Source organism: Erpetoichthys calabaricus, chromosome 10 (genome assembly GCF_900747795.2).
Source record: "Erpetoichthys calabaricus chromosome 10, fErpCal1.3, whole genome shotgun sequence".
In the NCBI taxonomy this organism is placed as follows: domain Eukaryota; kingdom Metazoa; phylum Chordata; class Cladistia; order Polypteriformes; family Polypteridae; genus Erpetoichthys; species Erpetoichthys calabaricus.
The window spans coordinates 28,796,254-28,809,305 of NC_041403.2; the positions used below are offsets into that span (position 1 = coordinate 28,796,254).

General features: G+C 36.8%; 2 protein-coding genes across 2 annotated transcripts in view; one reads left to right on the forward strand and one right to left on the reverse strand.

Annotated features, from left to right (window-relative positions):
- Positions 1-13,052, forward strand: part of cdc73 (cell division cycle 73, Paf1/RNA polymerase II complex component, homolog (S. cerevisiae)) — a 333,940-nt gene that overhangs the window by 174,448 nt on the left and 146,440 nt on the right. The window lies entirely within an intron of this gene.
- LOC114658910 (beta-1,3-galactosyltransferase 2-like) lies at positions 1,010-9,576 on the reverse strand. The gene is made up of 2 exons (XM_028811024.2): positions 8,938-9,576; positions 1,010-3,388 (listed from the first exon to the last, which is right to left on the reverse strand). The coding sequence occupies exon 2, from the start codon at positions 3,081-3,083 to the stop codon at positions 1,797-1,799; it is 1,287 nt and encodes a 428-aa protein (XP_028666857.1). The 5' UTR covers positions 3,084-3,388; positions 8,938-9,576; the 3' UTR covers positions 1,010-1,796.

The following is a 13,052-nucleotide window of genomic DNA, read 5'->3' on the forward strand; positions in this document are numbered from 1 at the left end:
ATAGAATTCAGTAGAATTTCATAACTTTTTTTAGTAATGATTTACTCAGTTTATCCTTTTATTTTTCTGAACCTGGTTTGTTCAGTTCAACTTTATTTTAAGGTAGAAAGCAACCCTAAATGGACCACATATTCTACACAAAATATCCATCCAGATTTATTCATATGGAATCAGTTTAGATAGCCTGTTAGGTTCGTCTGTGGAGTGTGAAAGAAAACCCACCCAGATAGTAAACCAAGCAGGAATTGTACTTGGGTTTCTGAAGCTTTTACAGTAAATACGTAATATTAATATGTATAATTGACATAGTTAATTAAACTTGGAGTAGATATTAAGTGTAAAGCTTTTTTAAAACGTATTTTCAAAATCAGGACAGTACTGCAAAATATAAAGGTTGGCATGTCTACATGTAAATGAGTGCTCTGGCCTCTCAGACCTGTTAAAACCTCAAACAGTCAACCTCAGCAAATATTATAGCACTGAATTTAAGTAGGTATGGACGTTTTTAGTCTCTTGGAATTCATTTAATCTAGTGTCTTGGAGCCTGTGCTTAACTACGACATTGAAAAACAAAATCTATTTTTAATGATGCTCTGGTGTTTGCTGTTGTGTTTAGGGTTGAATTTTCTTTTGTATTGATTGCAGCAGTCACTTTTGGATGTACTGTAGTATATGCTTAAGTAATATAATAAAAGTGCATTCATTCAAAAGTCACTGAAAAGTACCTCCTTAAAATTAAGTGTTTCATACATTTAAAATATTCATGAGTGTAAAGCCTATAGAATGACACAAATACAGAAATGATTTTAATGCAGCTGTATCAATCAGGTCCTTGTTCAGTGTCATGTGGTGCCCCTTGTGTAATTACACAATTCATGCCAATGCAAGTCTCATCCTAGAGAATGTTGTATCCTCCAGTGCATGTATATTCTTTCTTGGTAGAACCAACCTTCATACATAAAACAACTTTAAATTCAAAACACAACATATTTATGTCAGTCTTACACAATTTGTCATTTTTGAACATGTATTTTTCTCTTTATTTCACTTTTTTTAATCCTTCATATTATGAAATAGAGAAACAGTGCAAATAATACTTTGCATAGTCCGCTAGTAAGCTCTGGGAAGGTGGTGTTAAACTTTTTTTTTTTTTAATTTTTAAATTGGCACTAAAGTAGCAAATTACTTGTGTGCATGCTTGGAATTGCACATGGTCAACATTTTATAATTTTCTTTAGAAAGTCAACATATGTTTCCAAGAATAATTTTCACCTCAATTTTTCAAAATGTTTTTTAAAAGGTATATTTCAAATTCACAATAAAATGTATACAGTTCTGACAGTATTCATTTTGGGCAGCTTGCCTCCAGTTAACAAAGGAAGACAACTCATAATTCCTACTTGTGGGATTAATGCTGCTTAGAATTAAATTATAAACTGAGCACAAAGAACAGGACTTGGATTTCCATGCCTCATGTTGACTAAATCAGAAAACCACAAAACTTCTAACAAAATCCTAAAAACCAAACATTTTGAAATATTTACCTTTCAAAAAACTTGTGAAAGATTGGTAGTTTAAAAAATTATTTTTGAAAAAGCTACTGTATTTAGAGCCTTTCCTTCTGTTACCTCCTATCTTTAAATATATTTCCTGTAAATTACATTTCTCTGAAACTTAAAAAAATAATTTTCGTGAGGATCACAATCAGTACCATTATTGGTGTCTTGCAACAGATACTCTTTACTGCTGCACATGCTTCATTTCTAACAACGTAGTTTCACTTTCCAACATATTATTCAGAAGGAATGTTTATTCCAGTGCAGTTTCCTATGTCGATACCTTCCACCTTTTTCCTTGGCTGCATTGATGCAAGCATTGTGCTTGTTTTGTTGTAAATGGTTCCAGTATTTAATAAGTTCACTTGGCTGGAATTGATGGGAGGTAATCAGGTGGCTGTATTTACAACTAGAATATGACACCCTCCAGTGGTTAAAGACAAACTCATTTGGTGGAGGTACTGGGTCAATACGCAGTTTGGCCAAGCAGATACCCACATAGACATCCTCCAGATGTAAACGACGTATGCTTAAAGAAACTTTATAGATCTTCTCTGCTAGGTCCCCTGAAAAGACATAGCCTGTGCCAGAGCAGAAGACTGGGTAGCGCTCACTGGGGTAAAGTTCCGGAGGCATGTACCATTTGCTGTCTTTATTCCTGTTTGGGGCATATCCCCTCATTAAATAACCAGTGAAATAGTTATGCTTGGGTGGTAAATCAGGCCGCAGCAATTTCTGAACCAGGTACTCTGTGTTAACAAACATATCGCTGTCTGTCTTCATGACATACCTTACAGAAGGACAATGTGTAGCCACCCAGTTCATTCCCATTAATGTTTTGATAGTCAAATTATAGTAGGTATCCAAGTATCCCTGCTGAATAATGTCATGGAAACGTCTACTCTCTTCCAGAATAGATTGTTGCAAAGGACCATTTTGTTCTTTGCCTAATCCTAGCAGGAAAAGTCTTATGAAATGAATTCCTGGTGCAAAGCTATCATTTCCCCATGTCTGTCTGATAGCATTTCTTGCTTCAATTTGCCCAGGTTCAGCAGCAATTAATAATATTAAGAAAGGACTGTTGCCCTGGCATTTATCAGGTTCATTAATGATGTAATGGTAAGGCTGGGGGTGTATGTGCCACCCTGTCCCTTTTTCACTATATAAGGTAATGTTAGCGCTTAAGGTGTTCTCTAAACCGGTAACTCCTTGCTGAGTTAACACTGTATGGCTGGAATTGAGAGCAGATTGCGGCCTTGCTGCTGCAGGGAGAACATCTTTCCACATACTGCGTAGTGAGCTCTGATTAGTTTCACTTTTTGGTGAGCGAAAGCCACGTACAGTGTAGGTCACAGGGTTTTCTCTTGGGCCTGATCGTCCAGGCAGCCAGTCTTGGTGATTAAAAAGAAGAAGGATGCCAAAGAGACCAACCAGGAAAAGAAGTCCAAGGATTGGTGTGCGGAAAAGTGACCGCTTCGCATTCCACATCATTTTTATTGGGCTGCAGTGGCGTCTTCTCCACTGCATGATGCAGATAGTTGAATTCTCTGCAGAAAACTTGTTTGGCTTGTCACATTTACTTACAGTTCTGCATTTCTTTAAGAATTATCCAGGATCATCCTTTGATGTTTCCACTTTGGCTTCATTGGCTCTGAGTGTAAACTGTATATCAGACTTGTGCAGACTCCTGAGTAGTTATCCAGAGCAAAATGGAATCGGCAAACTCTGTAATCAAAGGTGCTTTCTTAATATGTTTTTACTCTTTCTCTTTGTAGTTGTCTTGGAAACCCATATGTTTTTGAAAAGATAGATGAATAGTCATTTCCATGTTCCTACAAATTAAAAGCAAGCAAGATTTTAACATTAAAATAAAGTGATATTTAAGAAATTATTTTCCAATAAATAATCTTTGTTTTATACATTGTTCTGAATGTTTTATGCAGTGTACAGTTATAATAAAAAATGTTCCTAGGAAGAACAGTGCAATAAAGTAACTAACTTTTAGCTCTAATTGTATATTTCACCCTAGGTATCTCTAGTTTTTAATGGAAGACACCACACCACACTTTTATTTGTTTGCAGTTCTCTCCACATATTTAAAAAAATCTGCTGCTTTTATTTATAAATCTTCTATTCTTAAGTTTAATCATATTGGAAAATAATTGCAGAATTAAATGTGTTTTGTGAAATTACATAAACTTAAGAAACATCTTCAAAAACTAAAGGGGATAAATATATAAAGATTTCTTTACTCTAGAGATAAAAAAAGATAAGAAAACCAACAATTTTCTCTTGAGCTTTCCTAAAGTTTGTCTTTAGAATCATGTATGCTTCTCTATTTATAAAATCAAGTCTGTCATTAGATGACTGCTATGATAAAGAATCAGATGATGTTAGAACAGGAATGCAGAGCTAATACTAACTTTCTGTTTAGACACTCAGGCTCTTAGTTACAGCATGGATGAAAATTTTGTATAGGAAGCAGTATTGCTCAGGGTTGGGATGTACATAAAGTTCAACAGTTGTCAGGTAATTTTTAACATCCTGTGCTTAAAGAATCCAACTCTTAGTAAAAAAAAAATAACCAACTACTTTGAATGTTCCACTGAAACCGCCAAACACTCTTTTATGGTGGCATTTCTTTACCTTGTTCATACTATTAAAGCAAATGTACAGCATATCTTTATTTGGTCTAATGTTGCAGGACAGTAAATGTTACAACATTATGTTAATGATTAAGTGTCCTATCTTTTTTGCTGTAGTGGTAAACTTTGCTGCCTAACAGTTGTAATAATAATAATAATAATTGTGCCTGCTCATTGTTTTTGTTGAATTTGGATTTTTGCCCTGTGTCTCCTTGGATTTCCTCAAGGTTCTTTTGATTCTCCGTATATTCCTAAACAGTTGTGTTGATTGGCGACTTTTTTTCCCCCTTGTAAGTCTGAGGTTGGGTGTGAGCATGCATGGATCCTAAAGTGGACTATGGGGCAGGGTTGGTTCCAGCCTTAAATGTAGTGCTTATGACTCTGACCTGGACTTTGATCAGACGAGGTTGAGAATATTATGTTAAGTAATATTTTTTCTCTTAAAGCATTGTGAATACAGTACTGAGTCAAACATGTAGCAAAGCAAAATTCACAGCTAACTGAAATTTGTCAGTGAAAATTCAAAGAAAATGAATCATAACAGATCAAAAAATTTCATCTTACACATACAGAGCTTTCTTTTCTCTAATGTTATAATCTTAGGTTTTCTTGTTTTAAGTTTCAGTTACATTCTTTGTTTATTTTTCTGGTTACACATAAGGGGTTCTGATTAGTTTTTGAAGCTATTTTCCTCCCATTCCTTGTCCACTGCAAGGCAGCTTGCCGGTAATAAGATTAGAAGCTTCCATTCTGCCCTATACAGCTATGCAAAGCCAAACATTTTATCAAAACTAGTTAAATTATTTGTATAATAAGAACTACCAAGATATTTATGCCATAATATAATGTACTCCCTCTACTTTTAGTGCCTCCACAGACCCCTTTTACTTTACTTCTTATTTTTCATTTGCTGTTTTTTTTAACCTTCTGCTTTCATATACTCATAAAAACCTGTAGATGGCTCCACAGCCAAAACTGTTGCATTTCTGTTTGCTTCAGGCCTTACATTAGATTAGTAATTGATGGTTTCTTTTGCAGCCTGCTTTTTCAGCTCTTATCCTAACTATATTGTTTAAATAATAGCATGTGTTGCTATTTTTAAAGGTTTTTTTTAACTTGCATAGATCGTGAAAAGAGCAGGCGAGACAAATGAGCTATTAAATAGGCAAATCCTTATTTCCATGTTTTGTTTCAAAAGTAAATTATTTCAGCTTATTAGTAAAGATCAATGAATATATTTAGAGTAAGATTAAAGCCGTGGTGCTGTGTATGAAAAGATGCCTTGTTTCATCTAGGCAGATTCCCAGTGTTTGTGTCTCAGACAATTTTTTTTCATATGCTTCACCCCTTCATTTGAAATTAGTCTTTAACTATTTGTAGCTTTTCTCCAGTGTACAAGGTTTAGCTAATATGTTGGCTGCTTTCTAAATGATAAATGGTGGCCTTAGGGGATCTCCACCCTCTCCATTAAGAATGTAATAAAGAATACACGCTTGTAAAGTAGATGAGACATTTGAGCATACTATAGAGCCGGTTTCATTTGTGTTTGGGTGCAAAAAATGAAAAACATATTTGTTTTATTTTTCTTTACAGTTATAAAAAATTCTGAATTTTTCTGTTTGGTTTATGTTTAATCATTGTCTCTTGGTAAAGTGAAGTATTTTTACTGTATCACCAATTGAAATATACATAAACTGCATTCTAGTATTTCATATTGTAGTGTAATATTAGCCTTAAACAACTCTTATGGGAGTGTTTCGAAAGATGGCATATATTATATCATTCAGATTATTTGTTTTTATCATGCAGCATTTATTGCTGTCTCTGATTTTTGCTTTCTGGTAGACCTTTAAACATTGGTAGGTTATGAATATAAATTTATGTTTATGCTATTTTCTCGGTAAGCTCTTTCAGAATGGTTTTCAGATACAGCTGGTGCAAGGTTGAATCAAAGATAAAGTTTTAAACACTTAAATTGATCTGTTCTATGAAAAAGTCATTCATTCTTAGTCAAAAAGAAGAGAGTCACATTACCTCAAAAATTTGCTGTAAAACTTTATCACAAATGCAGTTTTACGTGACAAGACGATGGTTGTCTGTTCAGTTCTCACTGCTGACTAAACAGTGTGGTGTTGAGGAGGAAATTGTTTAAATTTCCAGAATATTAGTTGTACAAATGTGGAAACAGTTTCACTTTGTATTTATGATTTTTAAGTCACTTTAGGTTAAAAAGTAAGCACCATTAAAAGTGAAAGTAACTGTAAATAACAAAAATTTGCCTTCTGTAAGCTTTACAAAAATACGCTGCTTATGTATAGCTCACCAAACATTGCTGTTTGTAAAGCAATGAAGCGAGTTTATTGGCTACATTCTGGTACTCGCATCCTCCACCAAATACTTCCTGAAAATAACATGGGATTAATTGTAAAATTTTTGTAGCTTATTTCCACTATTACAGATGTAGTTGTTAAAAAAGACAAAGGTGGTTTGGCAGCATACCACACATAGCAGGATAAGAGAACATGTTAAATATTTGCAACATTACCATCATTGCCTTAATTCCCATCAGGTAAATGATGTGTGCTGCATTGGTATTTAATGGCACTACTTAAACGTTAAATTTTCCTCATTTCGTCTTAGCCTCCTGACAGATCATCTTGCAGAAAAGAGTGCCCTCCGTGCGTTAATACCTTAAGTTTGTGGTGCTGATAGTATTTAAAAGTCTTTCTTTAGGTTCAACACTTTTTGGTAATCATGAGGCAGTTTCTCCTGTATTGTATGTGCATTTAAAGTATTATAGTAATGGTGATTTTTTGCCCTTTGATTTTAACGTGCTTAAGAGATTAAAATTGCAATCGCTGTACTAGTTACATAGAGGTTAAAATTAGATATGATGGACAAGTACTTCTGGTGTTCTATTTTGTGTTATACACGTCAAAGCAAGCTTATGTTTACAGAAGTTTCACAGTACTTCTCAGTCATACAGTTCAGTTAAAATTCATTGAAACATAGTAGAGATCTTAAAAGTTGTTTCTAAGGATAAGCACATTATTGAATTCCTTTAGCTGAAAAAAATGTTTTGTATTTCCCAGAATATTATTGTTTCTGTTTAACATTTTAATTACCTGTTTTACATTAAATTATTTTGTGATTTAATTAGGCATGTGTAGCCCTTTTATGAGTAGACAGTAGCTGTTGGTAAGAATTTTAGCAGACATTTTGGTTCTGTTTTACATTCTAACAGCAGTTTCTTTCATGTCATGTTGACAATTTTGTTAAAGTGGACTTGTTACAGAAAGTTAGTCAGTTGCTTTTGTCATTTACATGCATTTTGTTTAGTAAATGTAAAAAGAAATAGTGTGAAACAAAAACTAACTGGCATTTTAAGTACAAAGTAATTTGTGTGTGAGATCGATTGTTGTTGATCCAGTTTCCGCATTTTGCATGGATGCATTTCCATATCATTTGAACTATCCATAAGTTATCATTTCCTTATTAGTCACTTTTTGAAGTCATTTTTCCCTCCCAATAATTTTTTTCTTCATAATTTTGAAAACTGCCAAAGGCATTCATTTCTTTTTACCCTTTGGAGGAACACAGTTATAAAGTAATTGATCATTTTCTTAATCTGTGTATGTAAGTGTGTGTTTGTCTGTCTGTCTGTCTCTCTCTCTCTCTCTCTCTCTCTCTCTCTCTCTCTCTCTCTCTCTCTCTCTCTCTCTCTCTCACACTCTCACACACACACACACACACACACACACACACACACACACACACTAGTAGGCTCTCATCATAACTATATGTAAAAATAAATGTATCTCATATGTAAGTTTCTTGTATGTACATTTTGCCCTTTTGTCAGAATCTGGTATCAGGCTTGTGTTTCCGTTTTGGCTAGGTTTATCTTTTAGACTTCAATATATATTTACATGTGTCCTTACAAATGTACATTAAGTATACAAAAAACTAAATTCACTCTGTGTGTTTGTATGGATGCAGTCTTGTATAAAATGTACACATGTGATGTTTACTTCTGTTACCCTGCCTAGTATATGTAAGTTAAAAAAACAAAAACAAAAAAAAGATTGGGGAGAAATAACATTTGTAAGTTTACACTGGGCACTAAATGTTGACAGATTAAAAGTGGAGAAATATATTTGATCCCTTTTAATGCGTTGTGTTTTTAGAATAAGATATCAAGATATTATGATTCTAGTTTGTATTAGCTTCAGTTTACATGCATTTTTTTCCTGGAGTACAGCTTGGATTGAAAATTAGTTTATTTTTCACAATCTCCTCTTCAGTGTCCTTTAATTACTGAAAAGAATATTGTCAAGGAATTGTTCAAACAGGCAGCAAAGCAAACATGAAAAACAAGTGTACCTGTATGCCTTGAGATAGCCTAGGAGAAAGGAACTTGAAGGGAATAATGTTCTCTGGTAAAACAGATGGTTCATTATGTCACTTTTAATAGACTGTTTTTGAAACCGGTGTGAGTTGCATTATTGTAGATGAATTTTAAATTTCTTGCTGTATTGCAGAAGCTTGTTTTTAATCTGCTTTAGCACATGGGGGGTGGGGTGTGTGAGACGAATGAACCAAATCTATTGAATGTTTCTGCCTCAGTGCCCTGAATTAGATGATGCACTCTTAAGGTCTACAAATGGACAAAGGTTCTCTTGTATTAGGCAAGATATGGTTAAAAATACAGACAAAATTATGATTTCAAGACATACCTCTTTCCAGTGAAAATCTGCATAAGCAGATTGAGGTTGGTACCTTCTATAGGCACAGTCTTGTGAAGACATCAGTCTAGCCCCCCCAAAAAATGAATAATGTTGCCTCTTTCCAGTTTTGTAAACATCCTGCACTCATTTCTTCACATAGTGGTGTGGGCTGTATGCCATTTCCAATGTTCCTTCCTTCCTTTGAGATATCTTGCTTGCTTTATTCATCTGATTAGTTCATTTAATTTTTTTTTTCGTTGTGCTTTTTTCAGGCTTCTAAAGGCAGTTCATTTTTGTTGCATTTCTATTTGGTGGACATTTCTTTTGTCTCGTTTTCCAACAGTAGCTATTTTTAGTCCATTTCAGTATCCATTTCTGTGATCTAATCCTCAACTGCAGTCTCGGACAAACAGCAAAAGAATGCTCCCGTCTGGTGAAATTGCACAGAGGAATACAGGCTTACATCCCCCTCCTTCATGTTGCTAGGCAGGGTTTTGCAGTAAGAAAGAGAAAAACATGTCGATTTTAAAGCGAGCTTTCTGTTAACATGTTTGGTCCGTGAAATGGAATGCACACTGCCTCTGCTGCTTCGGGGAGGCAGCTGTTTAAATGCAGAAGCTTTGACTGTCTGTGTCTTGCTGAGAGAGTGAATTTGAACGTCACTGCTGACATAGCAGGGTTTCCCACGTGACCTTTTTCAATTCATTTCCTGTAGTTTTGTGAGAGTAGCTTAGTCCTCCTCCACTGGCCTCATCTATGTAGAGACAATTTTCATTCTTAAGTCAGCTTGCAGTTTCAATGAAATTGAAGAAAGTGCTATAATGTCTATTCCAAGTAATATACATGCACATTCATGCATACCTCCACCATACTATATTTGTGACCAGTGAACTTAATTCTGTTTATTTTAGATAATATTAGATAATAATGTTATGTACATTTTTTTGCAGACTAAGATAGCAGGATTTTGTATAAATAAGCAACCTGTTTACAGCATTTTAGCCACTGCCCTTTCTACTTATACTAAGCTTCTGCATTTTTAAAATAAATATCCAGAATTCTTCTATCAATCTTTTAATCCATTTTTTTATTAAATATTTTTTTATTTATTTTTATCTGGTTTTTGAAACCTTAAAAGGTTCCCATTGGCTTTAGGCATAAGGTAGAGATCAAACCTGGATGAGATCCTAATTACACTCATACTGGGCCATTTGGGAATAAATGCTTAGTACACATGTGTCTGGGATGCAGAAGGAACTGCTTGCCACTTAGCTTAGTTGTAGAGCTAGCTCTGGGATATTTAAAAGCTGTAGGCCACTGATAAGGTGAAAGGGCAAGTTTTTTTTACGTAGTAACATTGCAATAATAAAATCATGGAGTTCTGTTTCTGCAGGTTCTGAAAATAATAGTTACAGATAATAGTTTAATTAGATTATTTATAAGGAGGGCATGTTGAAACAATGGTTAACACTGCTGTCTCACCGTTCTCAGAATTTTAAACCACAGGCTGGTCATCTTTTGTGTTAGATCAACCATTTTTAGGTTTTTTTTTCCTTCTCTATTGTACATGAACCACTTTATGCCAGATGCTACTGGGATAAGCTGTACCTCCCAATGATACATAATCAAATTAAGAAGGATTTATTATCTACACAGCCAGATATTGCTGAACCTGAATTGCTGATTTCAAGAAATGACATAATTGACATGTATCGTTCCAAGTAGATTGCTTAGGGTATTTTTATTTATTTTTTTGTAAGACAATTTTGGATATTAACAGTACATGCTTTAAACACTGACATAGCATTGCAATGTTTGTTTATCATCACATCTGAAAATACTTTTATTTCGTAATGTTTTTCCTACGTTCTTATCTAAGCTGAATTTTGGAATCCCTGATTATTCTTTTCTGTAGCTGAAACATGATGATCATTTAACATAGTGCCCTGGTGAAAAATGTCAGAACCTACAGAGAATGCAGTTTGTTGTGCTTTTGCGAAACGTGGCTAACTACCACCATCCCAGATACTAACGTGGAGCTACCTGGGTTTAGCACAGTTAGAGCGGACAGAGATACAAGTACCTGTGGGAAACACAAAGGAGGAGGACTCGCTCTCTGTTAATACACGGTGGTGAAATTTTGGACATGTTAACGTCAAAGTCTCCACTTGCTGCGGGAACATCGAACTGTTGGCCATAAGTTTGCGTCCCTATTACTTGCCCAGAGAGTTTGGACACGTCATTGTTGTCATCGTGTACATCCCTCCTCGGGCGGACGTGGAGACAGCGAGTGACATCATCCATTCTGCTGTTGCTAAGTTACAAACGCAGCACCCTGAGGTGCTTGTGCTAATCGCTGGAGACTTCAACCATGTGACACTGGACAAAACATTACCTGCCTTCTCCCAGCATGTGGACTGTAAGACCCGGGGAAATAAGACTATTGATTTACTGTATGCAAACGTTAAAGACGCATACAGCGCCACCCCGCTGCCTGCGCTTGGGAAAGCAGATCATAACCTGGTTCTGCTTCAGCCTTACTACAAACCAAAAGTGAGGGTCCTACCTGCAACCACACGATCATTCAGGAAGTGGACCCCGGAGGCAGAGAAGGCTTTGAGAGAATGTTTTGGAACTACAGACTGGGATATCCTGCAGGGATCACATAGTGAGAACATTGAGGAAGTTGTTGACTGCACTACTGACTACATCAACTTCTGTATGGACATTGTAGTTCCAGTAAGAACTGTACACTGCTATGCTAACAACAAGCCATGGATTACAAGTGACATCAAGGGCCTTTTGAACCAGAAGAAAAGGGCTTTTAAAGGCGGTGATCGGCATGAGCTCAAGCGCGTGCAGAAGGAACTCCGAGTCCAGCTCAGGGTGGCGAAGGAGCAGTACAGGAGAAAGCTGGAGCAGAAGTTGCAGAATAACAACATGAAGGAAGTGTGGGATGGGATGAAGATAATCACTGGCTGCAGGTCGAAGCGGGGTACCACCATCGAGAGAGACGTGAAGAGAGCAAACCAAGTGAACAACTTCTTTAACAGGTTTGACCACCCTAACCCACTCTCACCTCGGAGTACTGCACCCTCCACAAATCCTTCTGCTGATACCAGCATAGGAGAGACATCCCCACTCATAATTACAACAGCGCAAGTGAGCAGAGAGCTGAGGAGACTTTGTGCCAGCAAAGCAGCGGGTCCAGATGGAGTATCACCACGACTGCTGAAGGTCTGTGCATCGGAGCTGGGGGGTCCTCTACAGCGCATCTTCAACCTGAGCCTGGAACAGGGGAGAGTCCCAAGGCTTTGGAAAACATTTTGCATCACCCCTGTCCCAAAGGTATCACATCCTAGTGAGCTGAATGACTTTCGGCCTGTTGCTCTGACGTCACGTGATGAAGACCATGGAGAGGCTGCTGCTTCACCACCTGAGGCCACAGGTTCAACACGCCCTTGACCCTCTGCAGTTTGCATATCAGGAGAAGGTGGGAGCGGAGGATGCCATCATCTATATGCTACATCGATCCCTCTCTCACTTGGACAGAGGCAGTGGTGCTGTAAGAATTATGTTTCTAGACTTCTCTAGCGCCTTCAACACAATCCAACCTCTGCTCCTTAGGGACAAGCTGACAGAGATGGGAGTAGATTCATACCTAGTGGCATGGATCGTGGACTATCTTAAAGACAGACCTCAGTATGTGCGTCTTGGGAACTGCACATATGACATTGTGGTCAGCAACACAGGAGCGCCACAAGGGATTGTACTTTCTCCGGTCCTGTTCAGCCTATATACATCGGACTTCCAGTACAACTCTGAGTCCTGCCACGAGCAAAAGTTTGCTGATGACACTGCTATCGTGGGCTGCATCAGGAGTGGGCAGGAGGAGGAGTATAGGGACCTAATCAATGACTTTGTTAAATGGTGCGACTCAAACCACCTACACCTGAACACCAGCAAAACCAAGGAGCTGGTGGTGGATTTTAGGAGGCCCAGACCCCTCATGGACCTCATGATCATCAGAGGTGACTGTGTGCAGATGGTGCAGACTTATAAATACCTGGGAGTGCAGCTGGATGATAAATTAGACTGGACTGCCAATACTGATGCTCTGTGTA

Excerpts from the sequence above, each read along its gene's own strand:
- LOC114658910 (XM_028811024.2), bottom strand. The coding sequence starts at position 3,083 with ATGCAGTGGAGAAGACGCCACTGCAGCCCAATAAAAATGATGTGGAAT.